General features: G+C 42.8%; 1 protein-coding gene across 1 annotated transcript in view; it reads right to left on the reverse strand.

Moving 5' to 3' along the window:
• Window positions 1–26,367, reverse strand: part of SOBP (sine oculis binding protein homolog) — a 158,674-nt gene that overhangs the window by 56,444 nt on the left and 75,863 nt on the right. Inside the window, exon 5 of the mRNA XM_057740222.1 lies at window positions 11,168–11,263. Within this exon, the coding sequence (XP_057596205.1) occupies window positions 11,168–11,263 (96 nt within the window). The remainder of the gene's footprint in view (window positions 1–11,167; window positions 11,264–26,367) is intronic.

A 26,367-nucleotide genomic window follows, 5' to 3' on the forward strand; every position in this document is an offset into this window, starting at 1 on the left:
TCAATTTTCAACTTGGCTGATTTGATGACAGTCAGAACATTGTTTAAAAATAAAAGTGCTAAGGAAAAATGAAAATGAAAATTTCACTACAACTTTATTTTTCCATGTTATTTTTATGTGTTCATATATAAACATCAAATTATGTTTTTGATGTTTATATCAAATACTGCATAGATGATGGAGATGTGTTAAATGCCATAGGCTCATACGCACTTCTGTAATGCTCTAGTTTATTTTCATTTTCCTTTATGTATGTATGCACACGTCTGCGTGGGATATATAAATTTGCCTTCATATATTGTACTTTATATGTGTATGTACACAATGATGTCACATATTGTCAAAATTCAAGCTATCTGGCAAATATATAAATATTTCTCTAAGCCAAAACTAGTGTTTACACCATTTTTGTCCTAACACATTTATCAGACGATGTAGCAGTTAAAAACACCACTGCTTGAAATGGCTATATAATGCAGACCCCAAAGTATTTCATATATCTTAATAATCAGGATACTTTTCACGTGAAGGCCTTATCTAGCATATGATCAATATTTAAATATTGCCTCCCTTCCCATCACAGGCTTTGACATTTAAAAATGTTTGTGTGGTTTTCCCCTTCCGTGTTCACACAAAGAAGAGTATAACAGGTCCTGCTGCAATATCAGAATCAGATTTAAATTTTCCATTCAAAGGAAACCAAACTATATTGAGATCTGAACACTATAAAACAGCAGAATATTTCACACAGTTAAATGTAGGGTATAACTTAGTTGATATCCTGAAGGTAGATTATAAAATCTGAAGTGTGGGAAATGTACTTATCTATGTGTACTTGTCTCTTCTGTAGATTGGGAACCTCTCTAAGAGATGATGGTGTTGGTGATGATGATGGGTAAAAAGATCCTGATTTACTTTAAAAACCGATACTTTATCTTAATGAAATCTACAGCTCGTCCTACTGGAAAAGAGAGAGAGAAAGAGAGAGAAACCACTGCTTCGCTGCCAATGTATCTTCATGGATTTTCAAAAGAAATACTGATGGATATGCAATCCAAAGTAGAACATTAAGCAATTTTCTGGATAATTAAGGCAAAAGTATTGCTTATTATTTTAAACCTGTCTTATCGGGAGTATATCTTAATTGGTTCAACATTTCACTTGAAATTATGAACAAAGCCATCTATAGGCTCCACTGAAGGGAAATTATACAGCAGTAAAATTCTCAGCCAAGACAACCACAGGCCAACCCTCCACTCCACCTTGTCCGTGGCCGATGCACAATCCAGACCCAGCCTTAAGCATTTCATTTTTACCTGAACTAGAACCAGGGGGTATGTTATGCATGCATTCATCCAACAAAAAATTTTTGAGCACCTGCCTCCACAGATCATTGAAGCTGTATCACCATTGATTGTTAAGATGCTATTATTTTATACCACTGGGAAAAACACTGCCAATTTAAAAATGACAGGTCATCAATTATAACACGCAATCCCTTCCCCCCGCCCCTTTTTTTGGCTGCTCCACACAGCATGTGGAATCTTAATTCCCCGATGAGGGATCGAACCTGGGCCCTTGGCACTGAGGACTCGTAGTCATAAAATATGGGGTGGGCAAGCATGGTTCTCAGGGGCATGGTGAGGAAAGGCAAAGTTCTTGCCTCACAGAGCTGTCAGCTAGGGAAGCCTCGTCTGGAATTAAAAGAGGGTATCTCAACTTCTAGTTGTACGTGGCCAGGGAGGAGAAGCTGGGAAGAGAGCCCTTGTGGAAAGTCCAATGCCTCAAACCAGAAGCGTAGGAAGTGTACAAAAGACATGACTACAAAAGACACTCAGGCCACGTGCAATGAGAAAATACGTTAAAGACCTTATTTGCCTGAACCTGCTTATTTGCAGTTTAATCACGGTCTTCTATCTTTCTTCTTCTTTTAAAATTTCCTCTCACCAGTCCCCCATCACCTCCACATCCCCATCTCCAAATTCTTGCCTCCTTTATTACTCACATATGTCAATCCTCTCAAGTCCAAATCTGTTTTAATTCCCTTTCCATCTTTCTCCCAAGAGACTTTTGTTAGCTTATTCTTCCAGCCATAAACCAAGCATATGACTAAATATGATTAATACTAGTCCTGGCTGGTTTCTTGTGCACTTTTATATTGATCATTGATATCCTATCTGCTTTCTGGTTTTGCTTGATACATGATCTAGAGTTTCTGTCAAGTCATCAGAGATGAATTCTCTTTGGTATTTTAGGTAATTGTTCAGTTCTAGTAAATAAAACAATGAGGGATAATTTCACTGACACCTAACTCCAGTATGCTACTTGATGGCCAGAAGTCTTGAAGGCAACAGACCACCCCGAGGAATTATATCCCACCAAATCAAAAGAGGCCAAGCCTTTCTGAAATGGCCTTACTGATCATAAAAAGAATCAAAATCTTCAAAAGAAGGTTTAGCATTTATCATATATCATCCATTGCTGTCAGATTTTTAAAAACCCACTCAAATGCTTATAACACATTGAAAATTATGTTTTCTATAGACTACCAAATTTAAAAATATATACTTTGGTTTCTTTCCCTACAATTTAGTATTCATTGGAAATTCTCAAACACAGACATGCCTTTCTGAATAAACTCCCCTTCCTAACATTCCCACAGAATGGCTTCAGAATTCTACCAAAGGCTTGTTAACATAAAGAAGCTAGAAAGGGCAATTCTGGATTAATTGGTTAATTCCTTCATTCCGCAAACATAGACCGAACCCCTTCTCTCGCCCTGTGATGGAAGAATGCATCAGACCTGGTCACCACCTTGAGAAGGCGGTAGTGTGTCTTGGCCTGAGCACAGGTCAGAGAGATGTGGGTCAAATCCAGGCTCTGCACCTGCTCACTAGGTCCCCTCCCCTCTCTCAGGGCAAAGAATGTAACATCCCTGAATTTTAATTTCCCCATCTGTAAAACAGGAATAATAATATCTACGAGCAAAGGTATAGCGCATACAGGGTCTAAAAAAGGGTCTGGGGACTTCCCTGGTGGTGCAGTGGTTAAGAATCCGCCTGCCAGTGCAGGGGACACAAGTTTGATCCCTGACCGGGGAAGATTGCACATGCCATGGAGCAACTAAGCCCGTGTGCCACAACTTCTGAGCCCATGTGCTGCAACTACTGAAGCCCATGCGCCTAGAGCCCATGCCCCACAACAAGAGAAGCCACCACAATGAGAAGCCCACACACCGCAACGAAGAGTAGCCCCCACTTGATGCAACTAGAAAGAGCCCGTGCAGCAAAGACCCAACGCAGCCAATTAATTAATTAGTTACTTAATTAATTAAAGGGTCTATAAAGACCAAGCACAATGACACGCTGGAGGCACCCCACAAAGGATGGTTTCTTGTCTCCTTCCCTTAACAGGCTTATCAGAGCCACATCCATTTGCCACTGCAGATATTTCCATGTGTAAATTATATTTTTCCTTTGTTTTGCATTTATTTTCTTAGTTGCATGTTTCTAAGATTAACAATTTTACTATTAAATGGGAGAGCAAGATGAAGGGGTCTTGGATCATGTAGAATCTTCCTGGACAGTTACATATATATAAATATATTTTTTAAAAACTTAGCTATAGGAATTATCTGCATAATGTACCCTGTCCCTCTTATTGTTCACAAGGAAATCTTGTGGCTTTTGCATGCACATATACATACTCAAGACTTTCAGATAATCTATTGCTAGAAAATTTGGTCATTGGTATCCTATGATGTGCTATTAAGTAAGCAAACTTGAAAGAAATAATCATAATCATAATTACAACAACCTCAACTGAATGCCAACTATTTGCCAAATACTGTTCTAAGCATCTTAGGGGTACTCATTCATTCAACCTCACACCTACAAGATACATATGATTGTTGTGCTTATTTTACAGACAAGGACATAGACACACAGATATTCAGTGACTTGCCCAAGGTCACAGAGCCTGTAGGTGGAGTGGTGGAGCTTCTTGAATCTGAACCAGTCTGGTTCAAGAGTCCAAGCTCTTTGCCCCAAAACCATACTATCTTTTGGAAGTTTTAAATTCTTCTTTGAAAAAGTACTCCAACATCATAGTACCTCACAAATCAGCAACATTTGCTATGCAGCCAACAGGCATCTCTAGTGCTCTTGGCATAACCTGGAAAGTGAGTGGAGGTTCGAGGGTTTCTCTGAAGTTTTGTCCTAAATTAAAATATTACCTATGGGCTTCTATCTGACCCAACTGGGAAGAGACTCTTGTTAGAGAATAAAGGCAGGTACTTCCAGCATTTGCCTGAAGATTTTGTTTAAACTAATGCCACCTCCTAGATCCATTTTATTAGTAATAAGACTACTACTTATTGAACATTTACTTAGTATATGTTAGGCACACTCAGTGCTTCATATACATGATCTCATTTACTCCTGAAAACAACCCGACGAGGCAGGTACTCTATTTATCTTCATCGTATTGATAAAGGCACTGAGGCTCAGGGCAAGTAAGAAACTTGTCCAGCTTGCACGGCTGGCATGTCTGCAGAGCAGGGATTGGCACACCCACTCTTACCCACCGCACCACAGTGTCACCCCTGGAGAACACATGGTCCTCGATACCTCTCTCTGGTCCAAGAACCACTGTGATGTACTGCTCATGTAAGCCAGCATGAACACCAAACCATATGCCTCTGGCCTTTTTTGTGCAATGGCCCTAGAATGGGAAAGGCAAAGATCTCCATGCCTTGGAAAAGAGAGCTTGCAGGAGACCAAGGGTCTCTGACAAAATATAATCCCGAGAAGAGTACCTACACCAGAGCAAAAGCAGGAGAACTCCAGTCCTCCTGCAAATAGCTTCTCCCCCAAAGAAAGAAACTAAGAAGAGACAGTTAAAATAGGGTTTGCATGGGTGGTAGGTGAGGGGAGATGGTCTTTATGGGAGAGGGTCTTTGTACAGGAGAAGAAAAAGGCTCTAAGTCACAAGACCATGGCAGCAATGGGAGCCAAGGGGCTAAAAAGAGAAAGAGAGAAGCAGCAGAGCCAGCTGGAGAGCAAGGAGAAACAACAGCACAGATGGAAACAGAGGAATGTGCAGGTAAAATAGGACAGCTCAGGCAGAATCCACTCCTCTGCCTGTGTTAAAGTCTCGATGGTCTAGATGGAGAGCCACCATCTGCCACCTCTATTGGAACTGACCCTTGTTTAGTCTAAGATTGGTCCTCTTCTTTCGAAAAAGGTCAATTTTTCTTAAAAAAAAAAAAAAAAAAAAAAAGTTCTGAGAGCTGTGGGAACAGAGGAATAGCTCCAGACTAAAGGGATCTGGAGGGTAGGCAGAAAAAAATGGTTGGATAGGCCAACTCTCTCTAGACAGCAACCAATCCCTGGGGATTTCTGGGTCATTTTACACCTTTGGGGCTTTTGCAATTACTATTTCAGGAAACTGGTACACAGCATACTACATACGCATACGTCATATGATATCTTATTTGATGTGATGGAAGTCCAAGTGTGTCACCATGAATTTTAATTCTCAGTGCTTGGGCCACTCAGCTGTAACATCAGAGAAACAGTGTGTCAATTCAAGTTGAGCTGGGGCAACATCTGACTTTCCCCTAGACTAACAGTGTTAAGGGAGGTCTTTGGTCAATCATACCTATTTTGAAAAGCCTATCAAGTTTCAAGTGAAATGTGGCTGTTTTTATCACCTCGGGGTGGGGCGAGGGGGCGGTTCTCATGAAGATTCCATGATCTAGCCAGAAAGTCCCAGCAATAGCTAATATCTGACAGCAATCCAGAATTCCCCCTCAGTGCCGTGATGAGGCCCACATGTACTGGTGAGATGGGCTGGGTTGCAAAGAGATCTGATCTTATTTTTAAATAAATACATTTAAAACCAGGGGCCTATGCAAACTCTTCTACATAGAATGGGTAAACCACAAGTGCTACTGTATAATACCGGGAACTATATCAACATCCTGCAATAAACCATCATGGAAAAGTGTATAAAAAGAGTGTACACACATGTACAACTGAATCCTCTTGCTGTACAGCAGAAACTAACACAATACTGTAAATCAACTGTACATCAATAAAAAAATGAAAAAAACAGAACCAGGGGCCTGAGAGTAAAGAAGGGCTCAAGTCATCACGAACATTGTGGCATGTCTTTCACCTTAAGGGTTTTCAAAACTCCATCTGATCACCCAAGCCTTACAAGGGTGTGCTGAGCAGGGATGGAAGAGCACACTGCATAACCAAGAGTCATTTGTTTTGTGTACACACAGCCCCAAAGCTCCAGTTCCCAATTTAATCAGTCTCAATGGATTCCTTCTAGCCACAGAAGTGGTGTGTTAGTCTTGACCAAAAAAACAAAGAAACACAATACTGCAGCAGAATAAAAGGCTGCAGTGGGTAGAGGGTACAGGGGTAGATGAAGCAAGATTAACAGCTGATAACTGTTAGTACATGGAGGTTCATTATATGACTCTCTACTTTTGCATGTGTTAGGAATTTTCCATAATAATTTTTTTTTTATTTCCATGAAGTAGAACTACGAAAGTCTAGACTTGATAGGATGGTGTCAGTTATTTAGACCTCTGCAAATGGGCCGGCCTGCCAGCTCACCCTGTATCCTTCGGGTATCCTATACTCCAGCCAACTCAGTTGCCAGCTAAGGTGTGAGTCGCCTGGCCTGTACCTTCCCACCTCCTTGCCTTTGCCCGTGCTATTTCCCTCTTCTTAGAAGGACCCCTTCCCTTATACCCCAGCTCCAACTATGGAAGATCCAACCCGTGGAAGGCCTAGATCAAAGGTATCCTCCTTTGTTAGGTCTCTGACTGCGGCATGTGGAAATGACCTCTTCCTCCTTCGTGCTCCAGAATTTCGCTGCTGCTCTCTTGGGCCACAGCTCCCTGTGTAATGTTACTAATCACGAAAGAAAGAAGGATCATGATAACAGCAGCTCATAGGTACTGAACGTTACTATGTACCAGGCACTTTAAATACATCATCACTTTCGATCCTTACAACACCCTTTGAGGCTGCTGCCTTTTATTACATTTTATAGATGAAGATCTGAAATGCAAAGAGGCCCAAGAGGCGAAACGGGGATCCGATGTGATGTGATGCCAGGTGTGTCACCATAAATGTTATGCCTTTGTGCCTATGCGCCTTAGCTATGCCTGCAGAGTGATACGGTATAAAGTCTAGCTGAGACAAACTTGCAGGCAGACCGGAGAGCCCACCTTCCTGACAACTACAATACTGCACGTGCCTATTCTTCGTACTGAATGGTAAGCTCCTTCAGGGAAGGGACTGCGTCTTTTTCTATTTGTGTCCCCTACAAGCACTGTCTAGTACAATGCCTTGTACATACAAGATGCTCATTAATGTTAATTGAACACGGCATTAACACACAGCAGTTCTGCCTAAGGGCTATGTCCAACTCTTATAATCCACCTCGCTGCCTCCACAAGAAAATGAGATGGACAAATCAGCCCACAGGACTGCCTAGGCAGCTCTCCTCTCTACCAGCTCTATTCACAAGGCCACAAAACGACAATAGTTCTCATCTTCTCCCTGCACTGGCACTGCAATTGACCCGAAGGAATTCTTTCCCGATGCTATTTTTATTTAGCCTCCCACCTAAGGGCCCTCTCCCCTTTCCTCTGCAAAACTCCCACCCTCAACAGCCTAAGGAAAAGCCAAAAGGAGTCACACTTTGTCTAGGTGGTGACTCGGGAATCTGGAACTAAGGAAGACAGGTTGTTCTCCCCTCGCGTTTCCTTTCTCTTATTGCCCCTTTCAGACTTCGTACACCTTGTTTCTTTCCAACCAAATTATACCACACTGGTTGCTGCTAATCTGTGACTAGATTTCGAGCTTTTTCCTGAATACAGTGATGCTCTCTGGACGGGTCCTAAGAACATTTGGGGAGCAGGCTCAGTTGTCTTCAGTACCTTCCCCAAACTCTTCCAACATTCTTTTTTTTCTAGCTAGAGGTCTTCTCCCTCCAAGGACTCAGCTAATGCTATACTTCTGTTAGGTCTTACCCCAGGTGCCTTTCAAGAACTGAGCAAGTACTGGCTGACGAGAAGCTGTGAGCTCTTGGAATGATTAAGGTCCTCCCCCGACTCTGGCTCTTAATCCAACTCCCACCCATATAAGCATTTTAATAGGGGACATGAGAAGGCCTTCTAGTCCCAAAAGAATGAGGCAATAATGGTAAAGGGACCAGCGACAGAGTTGGAATTTGGAACAAGGGCTAGTCACAGAGGCTGGTTCTAAGTGTTCCCTCTTCTAGGCTCTCATCAGCCATGTTGCTGTATTGTTGAAGTGATGTGAATTTCCCACATTTCCTCTTACTGCAAGTTATTTGCTTTGGTCATAAACTTAGGCCAGCAAAATACCTTGAGGACTCTGTGTGTGTGTGTGTGTGTGTGTGTGTGTGTGTGTGTGTGTTCATACATCTATTATGAAGAGGTAGATGGGGCCCCACTGAATTGTGATATATCAAATAACACTCGAATTTTATCTAATGTCACTCATCTTGACAGCCTTGCATTTTCAAAATTAATAAAAAGCATAAGGAAACTGCTGCACAAGGAATCTTGGCCACCAAGCTAAATATCTAGTCATCTGTGTTGTACATTAAGTGTGAAGGCACATAGCACAGGTAGAGATTTAAACAGGCAAACCAGTACCTACAGGAAATCGACAGTCGCCTAGCAGATGTTTCTATCAGCCAGTGCTTTCTTTGTCAGTGCCTTCTGATTACACACACTTGTGTATTCTAGGCATTGATTCTACTTAGCTTTTGTTTAGCTTACTTAATATTCCCCCTCTTCCAAGAAGCAGAGACTGGGAGTGTGGAGGAGGGCAGAGACAATCAATAGTTATAAAGTCAGAAGCCATGTCCCATCTACCTGGCCAGGGCGCTTTCTGTCAGCACATGTGGCCCAGAGGGTTAGCCTTCCAGCCATGTGTTCCTGATCACCTGGGAGCCTAGAAGTAACCTGTGCCCTCAACGTTTTCTCCCAAGAACCATCACCATCTCCCAAAGAGCTCCCCCACTTTCTAAACCCACCCCTGTTCTAGCGAACCATGCAAGATGGTAGACTCACCCTTAAGCTAAGAAAAGCCCTCTGGAGCAGGGGCTTGCAATCTTCTCTCATGGAGTCTTTTAAAATTTGCCCTAAGCTGCACTAAGAAAACTCGAAGGGCTTCCTATTTATCTCTTAGGAATGAAAAAATCTCTTTCATATAGAAGCATAACTTCTCAGGGCTTCATAACCAGCCAAACACCATCGCTTCTCTTGCAGCTGAAAAAAATTACATTTCTCCTTGGAGAAATAAGCTTACTGTTTTTTCTCTCTATTTTTTTTTTCTTTTATCACAAGAAAGTATGCTGACCAAAACAAAGAATTTCTAACAGCGACTAAAAGGACAAAGATTGTACCAGTCTCTCAGAACTACTGCCAACACAATATTGTGTTTAAGCACAGCAATGACTAAACATATATTTTCTCTAAAGATAGCTGGAGAAGATGTTCACATATATATTTTACTTTCTCCAGTATAAACTGACCACAACCAGGACTCAAGCACAATTGTTTTTCCAATAAATAGGGGAAAAAAAATTGAACATGGCATATTACTTTTAACAACATCTCTAAAACGAAGTAAGCTACTCTCAAAAGCATTTTGATACCAAAACATAGCATAAATGGCCCCAATGGTCCTCTGCTGGAAAACCAGAGTTAAGGAGTGAAACATTAAAACAGAAATGAATGAAAATGGTTTCCCCTAAACAGGTAATGCTAGTAAGCCTGGAAGTTTAAGAGCCCTAAGATAAAATATAAGGTGAGTTAAAATTTCAGGGGAAAAAAATTGCATTTATAAGCAGCAAATTTGCCTGGATTGGTTGGTCAAGGGAGGACACACAGAATAAGTGATGCTATTGTAACCGTGCAGACTGTGGAGTGGGAAGGAGTTCCTCACTGTCAACATCCAGCTCCTGTGGCTAGAATGAGTAAGAACTGTATTTTTCTCTCTTCTCCTGCTCTTTGGACACTTTGTTTTTTAATGAACAGTTGGTATCAGAGCTAAGTCCAAAGACTGTTACATGTGGGATTTCCTAATGCAGAGACCTGGCAGGGCTGTGTTGTGTTCGGCCAAAAAACTAAACAGAAATGAGACTACCTCAGGATGTAACAAGGGAGCATCCTCATTCTCTTGCAGTGTTTTCATTTCGTTGGAGCAAATGTTTTGCTTTAATGCAATTGAAAAGAAAAGAACATTTAGGGACAACATAGCTAGAGCCCTCATAAAGCTTCATTTTCAAAAGCAGTGTTTGAATCTCTAAATAAATGACAATTCATTCTCTGTTTACTTTAGGTAAACAGAAAATGCATTGCGGAGCACTCGTTTTCAAAAGCTAATCAAGAACATTAGGTCCCAACAGATTCATTTAATAGAAATATAATAGGCATTCCTGCTCGCTTTTCATCTTGTCTCGCTGTAAATGCTAAAATGAACAGCAAATTAACCCTGCGTTGGAACACAGTCCCTGTCACAGCTGAGATCCTCTCTCTCACGACTTGGAAACATCCCCGCATCCTGTCGCTGCTTTGACTTCTACATAGGAGAGACGAAAGCGCCTGATTGAGTTTGGCAAGAGAGTGTAGGAATACTTGAATTCTAAAGGGAGTACTGCGTGTCAACTCTGCTATCTTTCCTAGCAGAACAAAATATTACCATGTTGTCTCCTAAAACAGTGTACAATTAAGCAGGAGGAGGAGGGATGAGGGTGGGATTGTTTTTTGTTTTTTGTTTTTTCTTTACAAGCTACATACATCGACTGCCTTTTTCTATATTTTTAACTTTACTAGCCATTCTCCAAATGGCTGTTTATCAACTGCTATACAGAACAAGCTAATAAAGACAGGGCCATCCAAGCTCTATAATCAGATATAAAAGATTTGCAAACAATTTGAGATCTTATAATTAATATTCAGTGATATCAGAATTAGCATTTAGAACTCTATACAGAAAAACTATAATACTTCAAAAATTATGAAATAATGAACAAACCCTTTCAAAAACTGTTTTCACTGTGCTAAAGTAACATTCTAGACTTGTTGTAAGTATGTTATTCTTACAAGTAGTTCGCAGTTATTCTTGAAGGCAAGCCTTGGAGTTTCCTTAGCATAGTGCTGCTGGGGAAAATTTTCAGCATGTCCATCTTCATCTCTAGCCTGAAGGGAAATATAATGGCCTATTTAGGGACTTACAAATAATGGAAGAAAAAAAAGCTAAAAGCATAACAGCTTAGATCATTAAACAAACGGGAATCCAGAAATCACAACATTATTAAGAAATTTGTTTAAATACGCAGTACGCCTTTTAGATATCAAAATTTGGGATTTATTTTTCTTTACATAGTTCAGTTTGAACATGCAAATTCATTGTGGTGTGATATTTAAAATGATACAAAACAAACCAAAATCAAATCATTTTGTTGAAAATTATCACCACTTCAGACTTCCAGTGACTTCTGTTCCACATTTAGAATTATATGACATACATACGTGTTTAAACTTTTTGGCATGCTTAAGCAATCTCTAGATAATGCACTTTTAAAAAATTCTAATAGCAAGGCCATAAGAAAAGCAATTTGCATAGTTATATTTTGCATTGTAATACTATTAGAGATAAACTGATTCCCCTCAATTTTTAAATAAAGATCTGAAAGGAGCAATGATCTAGTAAGAACAAGGATTCTTCAATCAAATGCAGTAAAAAAAAAAAAGATTTAATTAAGAAGCTGCATTAAAAGTTACTGGTTATTTTCATCTACACTGTTAATTAAGAAAGCTGAAGTTTAAATGGAGACATTAACAGAACCCATTAGCAATACCCCTTGCATACAGTCTTCCCTTTCTAATCTCCATCCGTTTCTGGTTTGGAGTTGGAGAGAAGAAAGAGGTAGGTGAAAGGAGGCGTGTCTGCAGCACACTCATTAAACCATTCATTTGGGTGACACTTGCACTCCGCTCTGCTCTCCTCTTATCTCAGCCCTAACTGCTCTCTCTTTCCTGGCCTCCTGAAATTCACAGCTGAGCTGTCTCCCTCACATATGGCTTGCATATAATTATGCATATTCCATTTTGCACTGCATTAAAATGATGAGCTCCTGGCTCCCTGCCATCTGATTTTAAAAAGCCCAAGTAAAGTAGGAAAGAGGAGAGAAACACAGGGAGAGCCGCACAGGAAGCAGCAGGTAGTTCTGTCTGCTGTCTCTTTAGATAAAATGTGTGTCTGGCACCAGGCGAACAGCTGAGAACTACCTGTTGTGATGTACGGGTTGAGGGGGAGAAAACAATGAGCATACGTCTGTGAGCGGCGATGACAGAGCTGATGTGTTGTTTCTCTTTTAATGGCGTGAAGTCTGCCCCTGACAGGTATCACTCGGAGCTCTCAGCCAGACTGGGGATTGTCATTTTAGAAAGGGATCCCTATTCTGTGCATTTTAGAATGTACAGCTTGTCTTTAATAAAGGCTTCTGCTAATTTTTGCAGGGAGGGAACTGATAGAATTTGGAAGTGGCCTGTCATGGGAGTAACACTGGGGTTACGAGAAGTATTTTTGAAATTTATAAACATCTCTGGGATTTGGTGCCTTTTGATTGTACCTTTTTCCCCCCCTCTACCAAATCAGAGTAAAATGAAAAGCAGTTACAGGATTGGACTATGTGTGACAGAGAAAAAAAGCATAAGCATGCTCATGTCCAATGGCTGTCAAGGCACTGTAACCAGTGATGTTTCTTCTCACAGCATCAGTTCTACTCTGCAGCTACATCAGGGCTTAAGCCAACAGAGCCTTAAATGGGGACCATTTTAAAGCAGAGTGTATACATAAAAGGCAGCTGTATAAAAAGCAATAAGATGCCAATGGGTAGCAAACATCAGATTCTTCTTAAGTGCATTTTAAGGCACTCTGTGAGGTGCAGGTCTCTTGAAGGCAGGGACCACATCTATTTCACCTTTCTTACTCTGCTATGCCCAGCACCTTACTTTTAGTTGGTGCTACACAAACATTTCAGTGATGGGAAAAACTCATACGTGGATCATAACTAGACTCTACCACAAACAACTCTGTAGAAAATGCCACCTCAAAGTATGTTAACCTTCGTGGTAGGTTTATTATATTCCTGATGTACTATGATACATACACTTGGAAACATACTTTGCATATAGTTTACAAGGGCTACTATTTACATAAGTATGTCTATATTCAATATATATGTATCTCGTGTATAAATATTCATAAGGTGGGATACGTTTATTATGCATGTACTACGTATACACATTTATACACACCAGATGCCTGGGGATATTCTCAACATTAGTGGCAAAAATACCTTCTTTTCACTTACATGTAAGGTGCTCACAATGCTTTTTATATTTTTAAAGGACAAAAAAAAAAACCCATTAAGATTTGAATGTGCTTCCTCAAAGGGGCTATAGATTTTATACAAAGCCTCATAATTTATGAGGTTAAATAAAACAGCAGTGGAAGAGAAAGGAGAGAAGGGTTGGAGTGATTAGAAGTGGAGAGAGAAAGGCAGAAATCTGTTTCTTTATTAAGCTGTGTATTTGCCTCTACATCACACTCCGTGGCCCTTGGAATGGTCTGCCTCTGACAATCAACCTGGTTCTTGTGTCCAAGAAATTCCATCCTCCAGCCATTCGCTGCGTTTCCACCACGTGTCACAGAGACAGAAAGCACACGACACGCCAGGGGACCAAGCACCATCACCCTCCCGTGTGTGCATACACAAGCACTCACGCACCTCTCACCAAAGTAATTCCCTTTGTACTCCTAAGTTTTTTAATGTAAAATTTAAAATTATTATTACCAGACTCAGTGAAGTGCATTCATCTAAAGCAGTAGTTCTCTGCTCTGGCTGCAAGTTAGAATCATCTGGGTTTGGGGGGGGGGGGGTGTTGTTGTTTTTGGTTTTGTTTTGTTTTTTTAACATATTGATGCCTGACCTCCCTCTCCCTGCCATGTTTCTAATATTCTGATTGAACTGGTCCAGGGTGAGGCCTTGACATGGGGGGTGGGATGGGGGGTGGGGTGGGGGGTGGGTTTTTGTTGTTTTTTGTTTTTTTAAAGCTCTCAGGTGATAGAGTACTGCACAGGCAGCCCAAGAACCACGGATGTAAGGAGTGTGCCTGCACTGATGTAAGGGGTGTGCCTGGAGAGGGGGTATTAAGAGGAGGCCCTGGGCAGACTTGTCAGAATGGTCTCCAGCCAGGCCCCAGGCCCACTGGCATGAACAGCTATGCAACACGAGGAGGATACGGGATGTGGCCCCAGCAGTGAGGCTTACTCTAAAGATTTAAGAGATTACATGACTAGCTGCTGGTAAAAAAAATCCTCTTTATTTATTTTTAGTTTCTGGTGTGACAAATAATCTTGGAAGAACTACTATACCTCTTATATATATATAAAAAGGCCCTCCTGAACCTCACTAAGCAAGTCAAATAGGTTCGCTCTGCCCTCTCTTAGGCCTGACACAGGTGCATCCTTACACTGGCTGCTGCGATTTCTGTCTTCCCCACCAGACTGCAAGCTTCCGAAGGGCAGGGTGGTGTTTGACTTCTCGCCATCGGGTCTTCCAGCCCAGCCACTGACTGCAGCGTAGTAAGTGCTCTGCAGGAACGAGCTTTATCATCATTCCATAGCAACTTGGTGGTAAGGTTAGACAAAATCCACTAGAACTTGCTCACCCGACATGCAGGTTCATTTCAGCATGTTTTATAATCTCTTATACTGGGTGGCAGACAATGGCGTACCGATGGGGGTGGACAGAGGGAGCCCACGAGCCCTGAGGGAGGGTGTGTAGACACTGAAGTTGCTCAGAATCACTGCTCACAGTAATAACACAAAGCAGACCAACTTTCAGCTGGTTTATTACTGTTCTTGAATTCTCCATGCACTGTGCCTCCTTTAATTGCCTGTCTCGAGGCGGACCACCCCACCACCGGCTCTTGGTATCCACTGGGGCCAGGAAACCTGTGTTGATGTCTGACTTTGTTCTAAAGTGACCAGTTCTGACAAACGGAATGTGAAGACACGTCATGATGAACTAACTCTCTCCATATGTCTTATTCTCAACAGCTTTATTCTGACTAATACGCTAGATATTTATGCCAACTATGGGGAAAAGCCAACGGGAAACTGTTTTTCACATTTTACTACAAATGTGATCATCATACCAAAGGTGCATTTGTGATCTATTACTCTAGGAAGCCTTCGCTTCTTGCCATAAAATGGAAATAAAAGTCAAAGTCCTTCAATGAAACTGCCAGGGGATTTCCCCATCTTGCTGCTAGTCATGCATCTATTTTCATGGCCTTCCTAGCACTTGAATAAAGAACAGATTATGCGAGAAACTTAGACTAACTGCCTCTCTACCTCAAACACCTCTGGCTTAAATAAACTTTATATTCACCTCTCTCTCCTTATGATTCACCACTAATTTACTTTTAAAATTTTGATTCTTACATTCAGTGAACTTTATTTCTCCTTTCAAAGAATCCACCTCTTCCTTGGGGCTAAAGCCTTGGTGTCGTGTGCATATCCAAGCAAGACCAGCATGTTTCCTCCTCTGGAGGATTCCTTTAGAAAATGCGGAACATTCTAAAAACACTCCCTTGGACTTCCTAGGTGGAGCAGTGGTAAAGAACCCACCTGCCAATGCAGGGGACACGGGTTCGAGCCCTGCCCTGGGAAGATTCCACATGCCACGGAGCAACTAAGCCCGTGCGCCACAACTATTGAGCCTCTGCTCTAGAGTCCGTGAGCCACAACTACTGAGCCCATGTGCCACAACTATTGAAGCCCACGCACCTAGGGCCCGTGTTTCACAACAAGAGAAGCCACTACAATGAGGAGCCTGTGCACCACAATGAAGAGTAGGCCCCGCTCGCAGCAACTAGAGAAGGCCTGTGTGCAGCAATGAAGACCCAACGCAGCCAATAAATAAATAAAATAAATAAATAAATAAATAAATAAATTTATTTTAAAAATAAATAAATAAATAAATAAATAAATAAAAACACTCCCCTGGCCCATCCCAAAAAAGTGAGATGTCTCACTCAACGAAAAGGTTAACACTATTGCCATTTATGTGGAAAGATAACTAGGCTTGGGAGTTAATACCTCCCTGTGATGAATGGGCGTTCACACCTCGCTGTCATTGTGATTTCAGAATTTCTTTTGAAAACAAGAAAAGGTTCTGCCTGGAATCAGAGCTCGGGAGAGCGCTGTCGAGCTTCCAGACTTCGCTTCCCAACGCTTTAGCAGATGTAGCACATGTCAGCTCACACATGTGCTGTGGTGACTAGACTTGGGAACATCAAAAATAGTGCATTGCAAAGTCACAGGAGTAAGTTTAGAGATGGAGAGTTGGAGAGCAAAAAATATATATTTTATAACTAATTTTCTGGAACCAGAAGTAACACAATTTCTTTTCAAAAGTCAAGATAAATTGAATTTATCACGGGGAGACCCCTTCTGAAAACCCTTGGAATTTCATTTTCTGGCTTACCAGTTCTGGTCTGAGCTTCCTGTGTTAAATGTCTACACACACTGCCTCGAGGAAGCACAGCAAAGAGTGAACGGCAGCTGCCACAAGTGGCCTCTCAGCGTGTCGTGAACATCCTTGCGAGCTTGACATAAACCTCAGCGCAGTTTCTTTGCCCCGCAGTGAAGCTTAGCCAGCGCTGGCCCTGGGCTAGAAGAACACAGGGAAGCTCCTGCTTCTGCTCGAGTTACCGCCAGTTACTCTCATCTTAGGAGCCCAATTCCTCACGACTGAGAGCCCAGTTCCCTGGATTCCTGTCCCTTACCTCGTGTTCTCGGGGTAAAACCAGTTTCCATCTCTCCTCCCCACTTCTCCTGGAAAATGCTTAGGCATCTTTTAAGGCTTCATTCAGATGGCAGCTCCTTTAGGAACCCATTTGAGACATCTTCCTCCTATTCTAACCTGGGCTTTATACCCCTCTGTCTCTCTCTGTACCCACTCCATCCATTGCACTGTACTATGACCATCTATGTGTTTGCCTTCCCCACTAATCTGTGTGGTCCTCAAGTGCAGAAACTGTGGTCTATGCAGCTGCAAATCACTAGAGGCTTATCTGGTGCCTGGCGTATTATAAAGGCTCCATAAATGGTGAATTAGTGAATGAAGGAATGAATGAAAGAGTTCCTATTCTTTAACCCTAGCAACTGAACACTCTGCCTTGCTCTCCAGTCCCCAGAGGTGAACGTTCTGCCCCTGAGCCCAGGAGAACGCTCCACACTGAGTCTCAGCAGGCCTCTGCTGGAGCTTTCTGACTGCACCCGCCTCACACTTGGACCATCACTGACTATTCCATGCACTTCTGCCCAACTTGGTTAGTGTCCCTCCCACATGGTTAGACACTAGGGTCTTAACATGCAGATCCTGTACTCAATTTGGACTTTAGCCAATAATCCTTTGTCCCATATATTTCTCTCCTCCATCTCCCACCTGGACTGACTTTTGCCTAACAAAGATCAGTCTAACCTCTGGTCTTTGCCTACAAAACTCTCAAATTCCATTCCTGGATTAACAAACCTGGTGTCTCACTCCCTGTTTCTTTATCTCACCTAGTGCCCCAAGTCCGTCTGGGACTCCTTGGTGTAACTCACCCCAGTTAGGACTCCTGTCTTATCTTCCCCATCAGAATGGAAACAGCCTGAGGGCAGAGACCATGCATTATGTATGAAGCCCCCATGCTCGGCAAGTACCTTGTATAACAATCCTATAAATATATGTTGAATAGATTCATTAATCCTTTGCTCTTCCTTAAGGTAAGGCCCAGAAGTGCCCCCCTTTTTTTATTCTAAACTGCCTACCTCTATGGATAGGTCCCCTTAAGTACGGGTGGTTTCTATGTAGGTACCTTAGTCACCGAACATCCGAAGGCAGATGGGTCGTGGACAGGATTGTGTATGCATGTGGCTTGGGCAGAGAGCTTTCTTCTAGACCAAGGACTCCCATCTGGCCTCGGGCTACCTGCTCTGGAGATACCCCAGGCACCCAGAAACATCAATGTGTGGAGCCAGGCATCTGCTCAGTTACATTGCTACTAATCTCTGCATCACGATCCCCTGCCCTCCCTTTCATTAGCTTCTCATTGAAGATGACTATGGGATTCTGCAGTGGTGCTGTTTCAGTTTGTTCTTTTAACAAAATGCATTTAAATTCCCACCTAGGATGTGGGCCAAGGGAGAAGCTGTTTTTCCCAGCAAAGTCCCTCCTAATTCTCCATCCTCCTCAACTGGCAAGCAGAGGGGCTTTCTCCCTACCTCGTCAGGCTCCTCTGACAGCTCACACATCTCTGATGAATGAGATGGGCTCATTTGCTGCGCTATTTTTTCACTCCATACAAACCTTTATATATATCATAAATTTTTAATATCCAATTTGGAGTCTTCAAAGAATAACGGTAACAAACATGCAACATGAAGATAATGGGAATCGAATCATGTTTATGGCCTCCGTGAGCATCTCCTTAAACGATGTCAGGTCAGAGCCACTCAGAGCTGCGAGTGTGTGAGGCTACAGGGCTGATCTTGTGCCTGATTCATGGCTGCCCTCACTCAGGGGCCTAATGGATTGCATGACAGTTACGGCAACAGAGTCCACATCAGCCTGAAATACAGCTACCACACGGACTGAAATATATCATCCTCAACCCAGCACATTACAGCTGTGTCTGGAATAATCAGAGCAGTTGCTAAGCGCTTCTGAAATCCCTGTTTTCGCTTCTCCTCTTTTAAATCCATTTCCCCTTCATCGAACAGGTGACCCTTCTGAATTTATCTCTGTCAGGTCACCTGAGTGTCTTTGTTTGGTAAGTACTGTTTTTTTCAAAGTGACCACAGGTAAGACCCGGCAGCTGGGGCATGTGACCCCTTCTTTTCAATTCTCAGCTAAAGCGACACCACCATCACATTCCAGGCAGCTTCTGATCATCCCAGGACCGTTGATCTGCAGTGGGTTACCCAGGCTCCTTAACTGCTCCCCTTCCCCCACCTCCTGCTTCCGCCCATCACTTGCCTTTTGACTTTTCACTATTCATTTGCATCTATTACCCTGGGACCCTAGAGGGGAAACAAAAGGCAGGGAAACACAGATGATTCTACTTTGCTACCAGTTGGTGCCTATAAAATACTCAAATAATTGTCCTGATCTAGGCATTTCTGGTGGTCCTTTTATTCCTGTTCTCTGAAAGCACTAGGCAGAAGGGGCTGGACTCATGTCTTTATATACAGACCTCACAATGGACCGGAGAAATTGGAGAAAATGTGAAACAGGCAAGGGCTGGAAGGAGACTCCAGGACCCCAACCTGTAAGGCTAGGAAAGGATCCAGATGTTACGGAGGAGATTTACTATCCACAGGAAGTCTCCCTCGAAATAACCTGGTCTCAAATGGGAATAAGAAACACACTAGAACCAGATGAAGATACTTCTCTGGATAATATCAGGGATTAATAGTAACAGGTCACATTCCTGCAGTTCTTATTTACACCCCAGACACCGTTCTAAGTGCTTTATACGTATTAACTTATTTAACACACACACCCATACGTATACAAAAACAGAAACTAAACCTTAGGAGGTAGGTACTAGCCTCTGTTTTTATATGAGGAAATTGGAACACAGAGAGATTACATACTTTACACAAAGTCACACAGCTAACAAGTGGTAGAACCAATATTCAAACCCAGGCAGTCTGCCTCTAGAGCGACCACTTGAAACTCTGATGATCTACTACCTCTCTGCTAGTGATAAAAAATAAAAACCAATACGCAATAACTTGAAAACACTGATGTCGTTAATTTAAAAATATATATTATTTATTACTTAAGGGAGGTTTCCATAAGCCTTTGGTTTTAGCAGTCCAAGACTGAATACACCAAGGAAATTAGAAAATGAGGGTATGTAATGCCAAACAGAACTGAAGGGGGGCAGGGTGGTCTGCAAAAAGTCTAGGAAGAGAGATCCAAGAGCAAGCACGAGTCAGTAGTTCTCTCACACAGCCTGAGGGAGATGGTACTTCAAAGTCTATAAAATTAATCCTTAAAACAAACCAACCTCTTTAACCTAATTCTTATTAAATAATCTTCGGGTCACTGGTTAGGACACCGAAGCCCATCAATTCCAGGAGGCTGCCCTACAGAGTTCACGCAACTGTTCAGATCCTTTAGCAATCTCCTTTATGAATTCCTAAAAGCATGATCAATATTATCATATTAGTTTTTATCAATCCCATAGATAATGCCATACAGACTATAAAGGATGTCTGTGTGTCTTATCTCAGTCTTGGCTCTCGGGTATATAAATGCAGATTGTGACTTTAGTTAACATGAGTAAGTTCCTCAAAGCAGTGGAGACCCCTGTACAAGTTAGTCAGCTGAGTCCCTGGACTTGCCTAGAGGAGAAACTGGCCTGAACTGTAGTGATTCTTGAAGGATGGGGGAAGCCAAAGGCCAGTTCGTGGCCCTCTGCTCATAACCACAACTCCCTCCCCTACTAGGAATAACTGAGACAGAGCAACAGCTATGGAGCTCAGCTGGTGGGTACAGTCTGGTGGGAAGATGATGCAAGAGGCTTGGGTCACAGTCCTGGGAGAGTCAGCTTGCTCTGTGTCCCCATCACAGAACACACCCTTCATCGTGACCTGCCACATCATATGTGTACAGGTCTTGGCAAAGGAGAGAGGGACACCGGAAAACATGCGAGGATGTGGATGAATCAGGGCACGTCTCTCACTACTTCTGGAAGAAATATCTCAAAGGGCATAGCCTGGTGATAGTGGTCATGGATAGCTATGAGTCACAAACAGAAACAAATGGTCTCCTTGAATTAGTTTCTAATTCTGAAGGACTATAAATTCTGAATTAGCAGCAGTATTTGTCAAAGACCATGATGTCACAATTGTTATCTGTAATAAAGGTTCAGGGCCCAGACCAACTTAACTTTCTTTTCTCCCACCAGCAACCACAGAAATGCTATAATCAAGGTCCAGATACAACAGGGTTTTCTACATCTTCTCTGGATAGTTCATCTGCTGAGCCACAGTCAACTCATCCCTGGCTGCCCACTACTCCGCAAAGCAGGACTGTAGAGGCCCCAAGGCTGATCTCAGCAATCACCCTCCACTCTTGTCACTGGTTCCCTACCAGCTCCGGCTTTCAGTCCACTTCCATACCACTCCCAGCTCTCCACTCTCACCCTTGACTCTGGCCCTGCCTTGGGCCCTTCGATCTGCGCACTTGGCCTGCCTGGAGCTTGCTATTCCTCACGGACTTCGCCTTGGACCGGCCACTCTGGTCCTCCACTCTGGACAGCCACAGGAGGGCTACTCTGGTCACTGCTCTGGCCTGGGACAGTTTTATGGTCAGCATCCAAAAATGGTACCCCAAGTACAATTTGTCTTAAAGGTAAGATTTCTGTAGCAAGAAACAGAACTGAGAACAATTACGCAATGTTTGTAAAGATCTAAAATTGGCCTGAGCGTGAAGAAAGACCAGGACTAGGAGTAAAACCCTGTCACTGTGCACTGTCCACACAAATGTTCTGACCAACGTGGAGTGGTGCTGTGATTTATGTGATGGAGGCGGGCAAAGGAGAAAGACAGGGTGACCAATCCATTGGCTCTGGCCCCTGGGTCTTTCAGAGCGTGAAGTTGTAATGCGATTCTGAACAGGAGGGTCCCCCCGACAGCTTCAATTATGAGCCACGTGCCACTTGACCTGTCAACGAAGGCACCATCAGGCTTAGAGGAACAAGGTCTAAAATCACCCTGCTTCCAACTCCAGGACCAATCAGCCTCCCTGAGGACCCAAATGCAAAGACGGTGTCACAGAGGCTTCATGACCAACAGCGTCTGCTCAAACAACACTCTCTGGAGTCTTAGTTTTAAATCTCAGTCATTCTGCAGAGGATGAACGGAGGTAATATAAGGTGAGATTGTGGCATGTTTAAATCAGAGATAATCATTTGAGCAGAATGTGACTCCTGTGGAGGGAAAGACCCACTGAGGCGAACAGCTGAATACCAGGTTAAGGTCCATTTCTGGATGACCCCTTCAATGAACACGTGCCCCTCTGTCGTTGCTGTCGTTGCTGTCGTTGTTGTCGTTATAATATTTCTAGGAGGTGTATTTTGGAATCAAAGCCAAGGTGACAAAAGACAAAAAGTGACCCAGGCTTCCACATCCTCTCCCTTTTTTAGTATAACTGAGAACAAGAGATGTGTAGGCTCCTCCCACCCCTCACCCCCCAGTTTGCTCCGTACCCTCCCTCAACTATTCTGGTACCGAAATTCCCAAACGACTCTAGTTCCTCTGTACCCTGGTATCTCAACTGCCCGGTGTGGTTCTAGATATGAGATAACGGATAGTCCCACTGGACGAAGGGTCCCAGACCACAGACTGGGCCCCACTGGAGAAAACATTACCACTTTCAGAACTTCCAACGCGATGACTGCTTCACAGAGCTGCTACCACAGAGGAAGAACACTCAATATAGAAGTCACTTTGACAGTAACACAAGACTCACGTGTATTCTGTGCAAGGTGCCATGCTAAGAATTTTGCAGACTTCGGCTCGTTAACGCTCCCCAAACCCTCACAAGGTCTATATTACCATTACCACATCCATTTTGCCAGCAAGGAACCTGAAGCATAGAGAAGTTAAGTACCTTGCCCAAAGCTAAAGAGCTGATAAAGGCAAAGTTGGGCTCTGAAAGCAGGTGTCTCGACACCAGGCACAGGCTCTCGCCCCCACACCACAGGGGCTCTTCCATAGCGACACAGCCAGCAGAGGAAGCTTGGCTGAAGATCAGCGAGAGAAACTGCAGACATTACCGGAAGGCAGAGAAGTGATGGCTCAAATGTCCCTGTGGGTCCTGGTGTGAGGGAGGGAAGTCTTGCCCTGCGGTCTCCCCTCTTCATGGTGAAGCAGTGATGCCAAACGCAGCTCAAATGGAGGTGGTCACAGAAGCTGGCGCCCCACAAGGGCCTGAGGGTCAGTGTACTAGACCACAGCCAGCACAAGCAACAAGAAGACAGCCAAAGGCTGAGCAGACCCAAACCCTGAGCCCACCAAGATGGAGGGAAATGGCCTTTCCAAGTGTTCTGCCCTTGAGGTTTGGGGCAGAGATGGGGAACGATGGGAGAGGAGGGAGGATGCGGAGTGGACACGGAAATGGGAGTGTCAAGGAGTCTTGAACGGGAGCAGGAGAAACTGCATGGAGATGGGGAAGGACACATCCCTGAACTTGAGAGACTTCTCATTAGGGGGCCTACACATTTTCAAATCACTCTTACATTTCAGTTTCATTTGCACATCCTACAAATTTAAGATGATGGGATTCTAAGGTGAGAGTGGGAGCCCAAATCTTTTCTTGGATATTAAGACAGATTGATACATGGTTTCAAGGACAAAGGATTACAAATTCATAAAACTCTTCTTGTGGTTCTTGCCTAAGCATAGAACAGAAAACTGTTATGGTTTGATGTACCAATAGTAAAAGGGGAATAATAATGATCATTTGATATAACCATTACCAGTATTAGCCTTCCCTTATTTTATGTATGTATGTACGTATTTTTGGCCATGCCACACGGCTTGCAGGATCTTAGTTCTCTAACCAGGGATCAAACCCAGGCCCTTGGCAATGAAAATGCGGAGTCCTAACCATCAGACCACCAGGGAATTCCCCTAGCCTTCCCTTATTAATAATAACAAGTGGTGTTTACACACAATCAAGTATCCTAGAGTGATAAAGGAATTTTATTCGTTTCTTTGCCTTAAGGGATGACAGACCTTTGCCTTTGGATTATAAAATATTTTGCCCAGCTTCATAAACTGTAGGTTGCACTACTCCAAATTTATACCAAACCACTACATGTGGCATTGTGACCCCACAGAAAACAGACAGCAATGACAAGCGTATTTACATAATTTTTCCTTTGGTCTCATTCATTCATTTATCATTTATTGAGCATCTACAACTAAGCATCCAAAATGAATGGTATCCAGCCCACATGGTCAACACATTTTAATTTTTTTAAGTTCAAAGATAACAATAGAACAATCCCTTGCCAAGGTCTAACCATACACTCTCGGAGTGTCAAATATCATACATTTATATCCTGTTTAAAATTTAGGTTTTTAAACAATTATTAAATTTGAAAGGTAAATAAAAGTAAACCACAGAAAGTAAGGAGTAGAAAATAGTCTCAGAAAATCTCATAATTCTCACAAGAATTATGAGAGAGCAAAAACCAAGAAAAAGAAAAAGCAAATTTTTAAAGGTGGAGTACCCCATGTGCCATTTGGTTGCAGACGTGAGTACAGAGAGGGGTGAGGAGAGCCATTTGGTACCGGTGATGAGCTGAGTGTGATTGCTGGTGCCACCAGTGAAAACAGGGACACAACATCCAGCTCAGAAATTTGTCCCAAGGACTGAATGAGAAAATCCATCACATGTTCCAATCACATGTCCCACACAACACCTGGCACAGAGTAAGAGCTCAATAGACGACAGTTATTTAAATTTCACAAACCCACTTCTTTTCTGCAGAGAAAAACTCAGCTGGCAGGGAGGCCATAAGGACTCAATATCTTTTCTTATCATTAAAGATAACTTTAAATCTTTAAAATCAAGTTGCAGGCAACTACAAGGCATGCTCAGCAGCCAAAGGCAAAGGCGAAGACACTGGCAAAGGTTTGAGGGCGTTTAGAAATGTATAAACACCCTCTAATCAGGATCCTAACCCTCAACACAGCCTGGGCACATGGGGACTTAACGACCACTTCTATCTCTCTTCTGCCATCTGACCACCCATCGTGCCCCCTGCAAATAAGGCACTGTTTTGCTTTCCCATCTCTTTATTTCCTCATGTTTCACGCATAACAGCTCCATCAAGAAACTTTCCTCCCTCACTGGGCAGCTACCACCCACGTAAGCAGGCTCAGATGCCTGGAGACTGCTACATGCTGAAATCCACCTCCCTCACCACACTGCTGCCAAATAACGACCAAGGTTTTATTGTTGGTCCCCTTCATGTCATCTCCCTTTATTCCTTCTTTTCCAGCTTATTTCAACTTCATCCTGTATCAACTTTGTTTCTAACTCAGCAATAGAGGACACCTGTATCATTTGCTGATTTCAATGCTCTGCAGAGGCTGGACATGCCAATCTGAATGGCCTCAACAAAGATGGATAGAAGCAGACAAATAAAGGAGAGGGAGAATTTCCAAACAATCTAATATTTGGTTCACCATTTTCAGAAAATGTGCAAATGAGTGGGTATTTTCTTATTCAAAAGGCTAGGGCTTTTTTTAAACTAAACGTTGCAACTTTTATTAGGTCTTTATTTGTCTTAGAATTCACTTCAAAATTGTTGCATTTGAGGTTTTCTTGTTTGTTTCTTGCTGTTTATCCTCATCTTTTTAAGACATCATCCTTCCTCTGCAACCCTTAGACAGAACTCTGAATCAGTTGGCAATCCCCTTGCCATAAGTGAGAATCCCATCCCCTACCACGTCACCTGTACAATCAGAAACAGCTTTCTTTTATTTTACTGATATATTTCATCTTAAAGTAAAATGTCCTCCTCATACAAAACACTTTCATTTCTTTCCACCCCTTGCCCTGTCACAGGAAGCCGCTGTACGGGTACCATATAATGTTTATGCTCATTTGTTTCTTTATATTACATCCTGCCCTCCTGCTCTAGGACCTGATGTCTACAAAGATATAATCAGAATGAAACTGTATTAGTTTAGATTAGCATCTGTGGCAGCAATGCCTATAAATGATACAGACAAGGCGGTAGCTATCATGTCTGTCTTGTTTCAAGGTAAAAATGAAAAATGACATCTTTGATGGAGAAGACTCCACAGAGACCCGGGTGGAAATGCAGCCGGTTCCCCTGCTCACAGACAGCTCTCTTTCCCGTCATATGGCTGACAGGTGTGTAATCATGTTCCTTAGTCACAGTTTGTGTTGAAATAACCAATTACCAAATGAATGAGAGTCAAGCTCCAGTGTGACTGTCGCCACCACTGCAAAGTGATGATGTGTATCTAAAACACTGGCCTGAAGGAGAGGCTCTGATGTGCTCCTCCCGAGCCAAGGATGCTCTCCAAGGCTGAGAAGACGTTCTTACTTCACCATGAATTTGCTAAAATGCAGGACCCTTCTCCCCTGACCCCCAACCGCAGGAATGAAGCTTCCAACAGGCCC

Source organism: Hippopotamus amphibius, chromosome 6 (assembly GCF_030028045.1).
Source record: "Hippopotamus amphibius kiboko isolate mHipAmp2 chromosome 6, mHipAmp2.hap2, whole genome shotgun sequence".
In the NCBI taxonomy this organism is placed as follows: Eukaryota; Metazoa; Chordata; class Mammalia; order Artiodactyla; family Hippopotamidae; genus Hippopotamus; species Hippopotamus amphibius.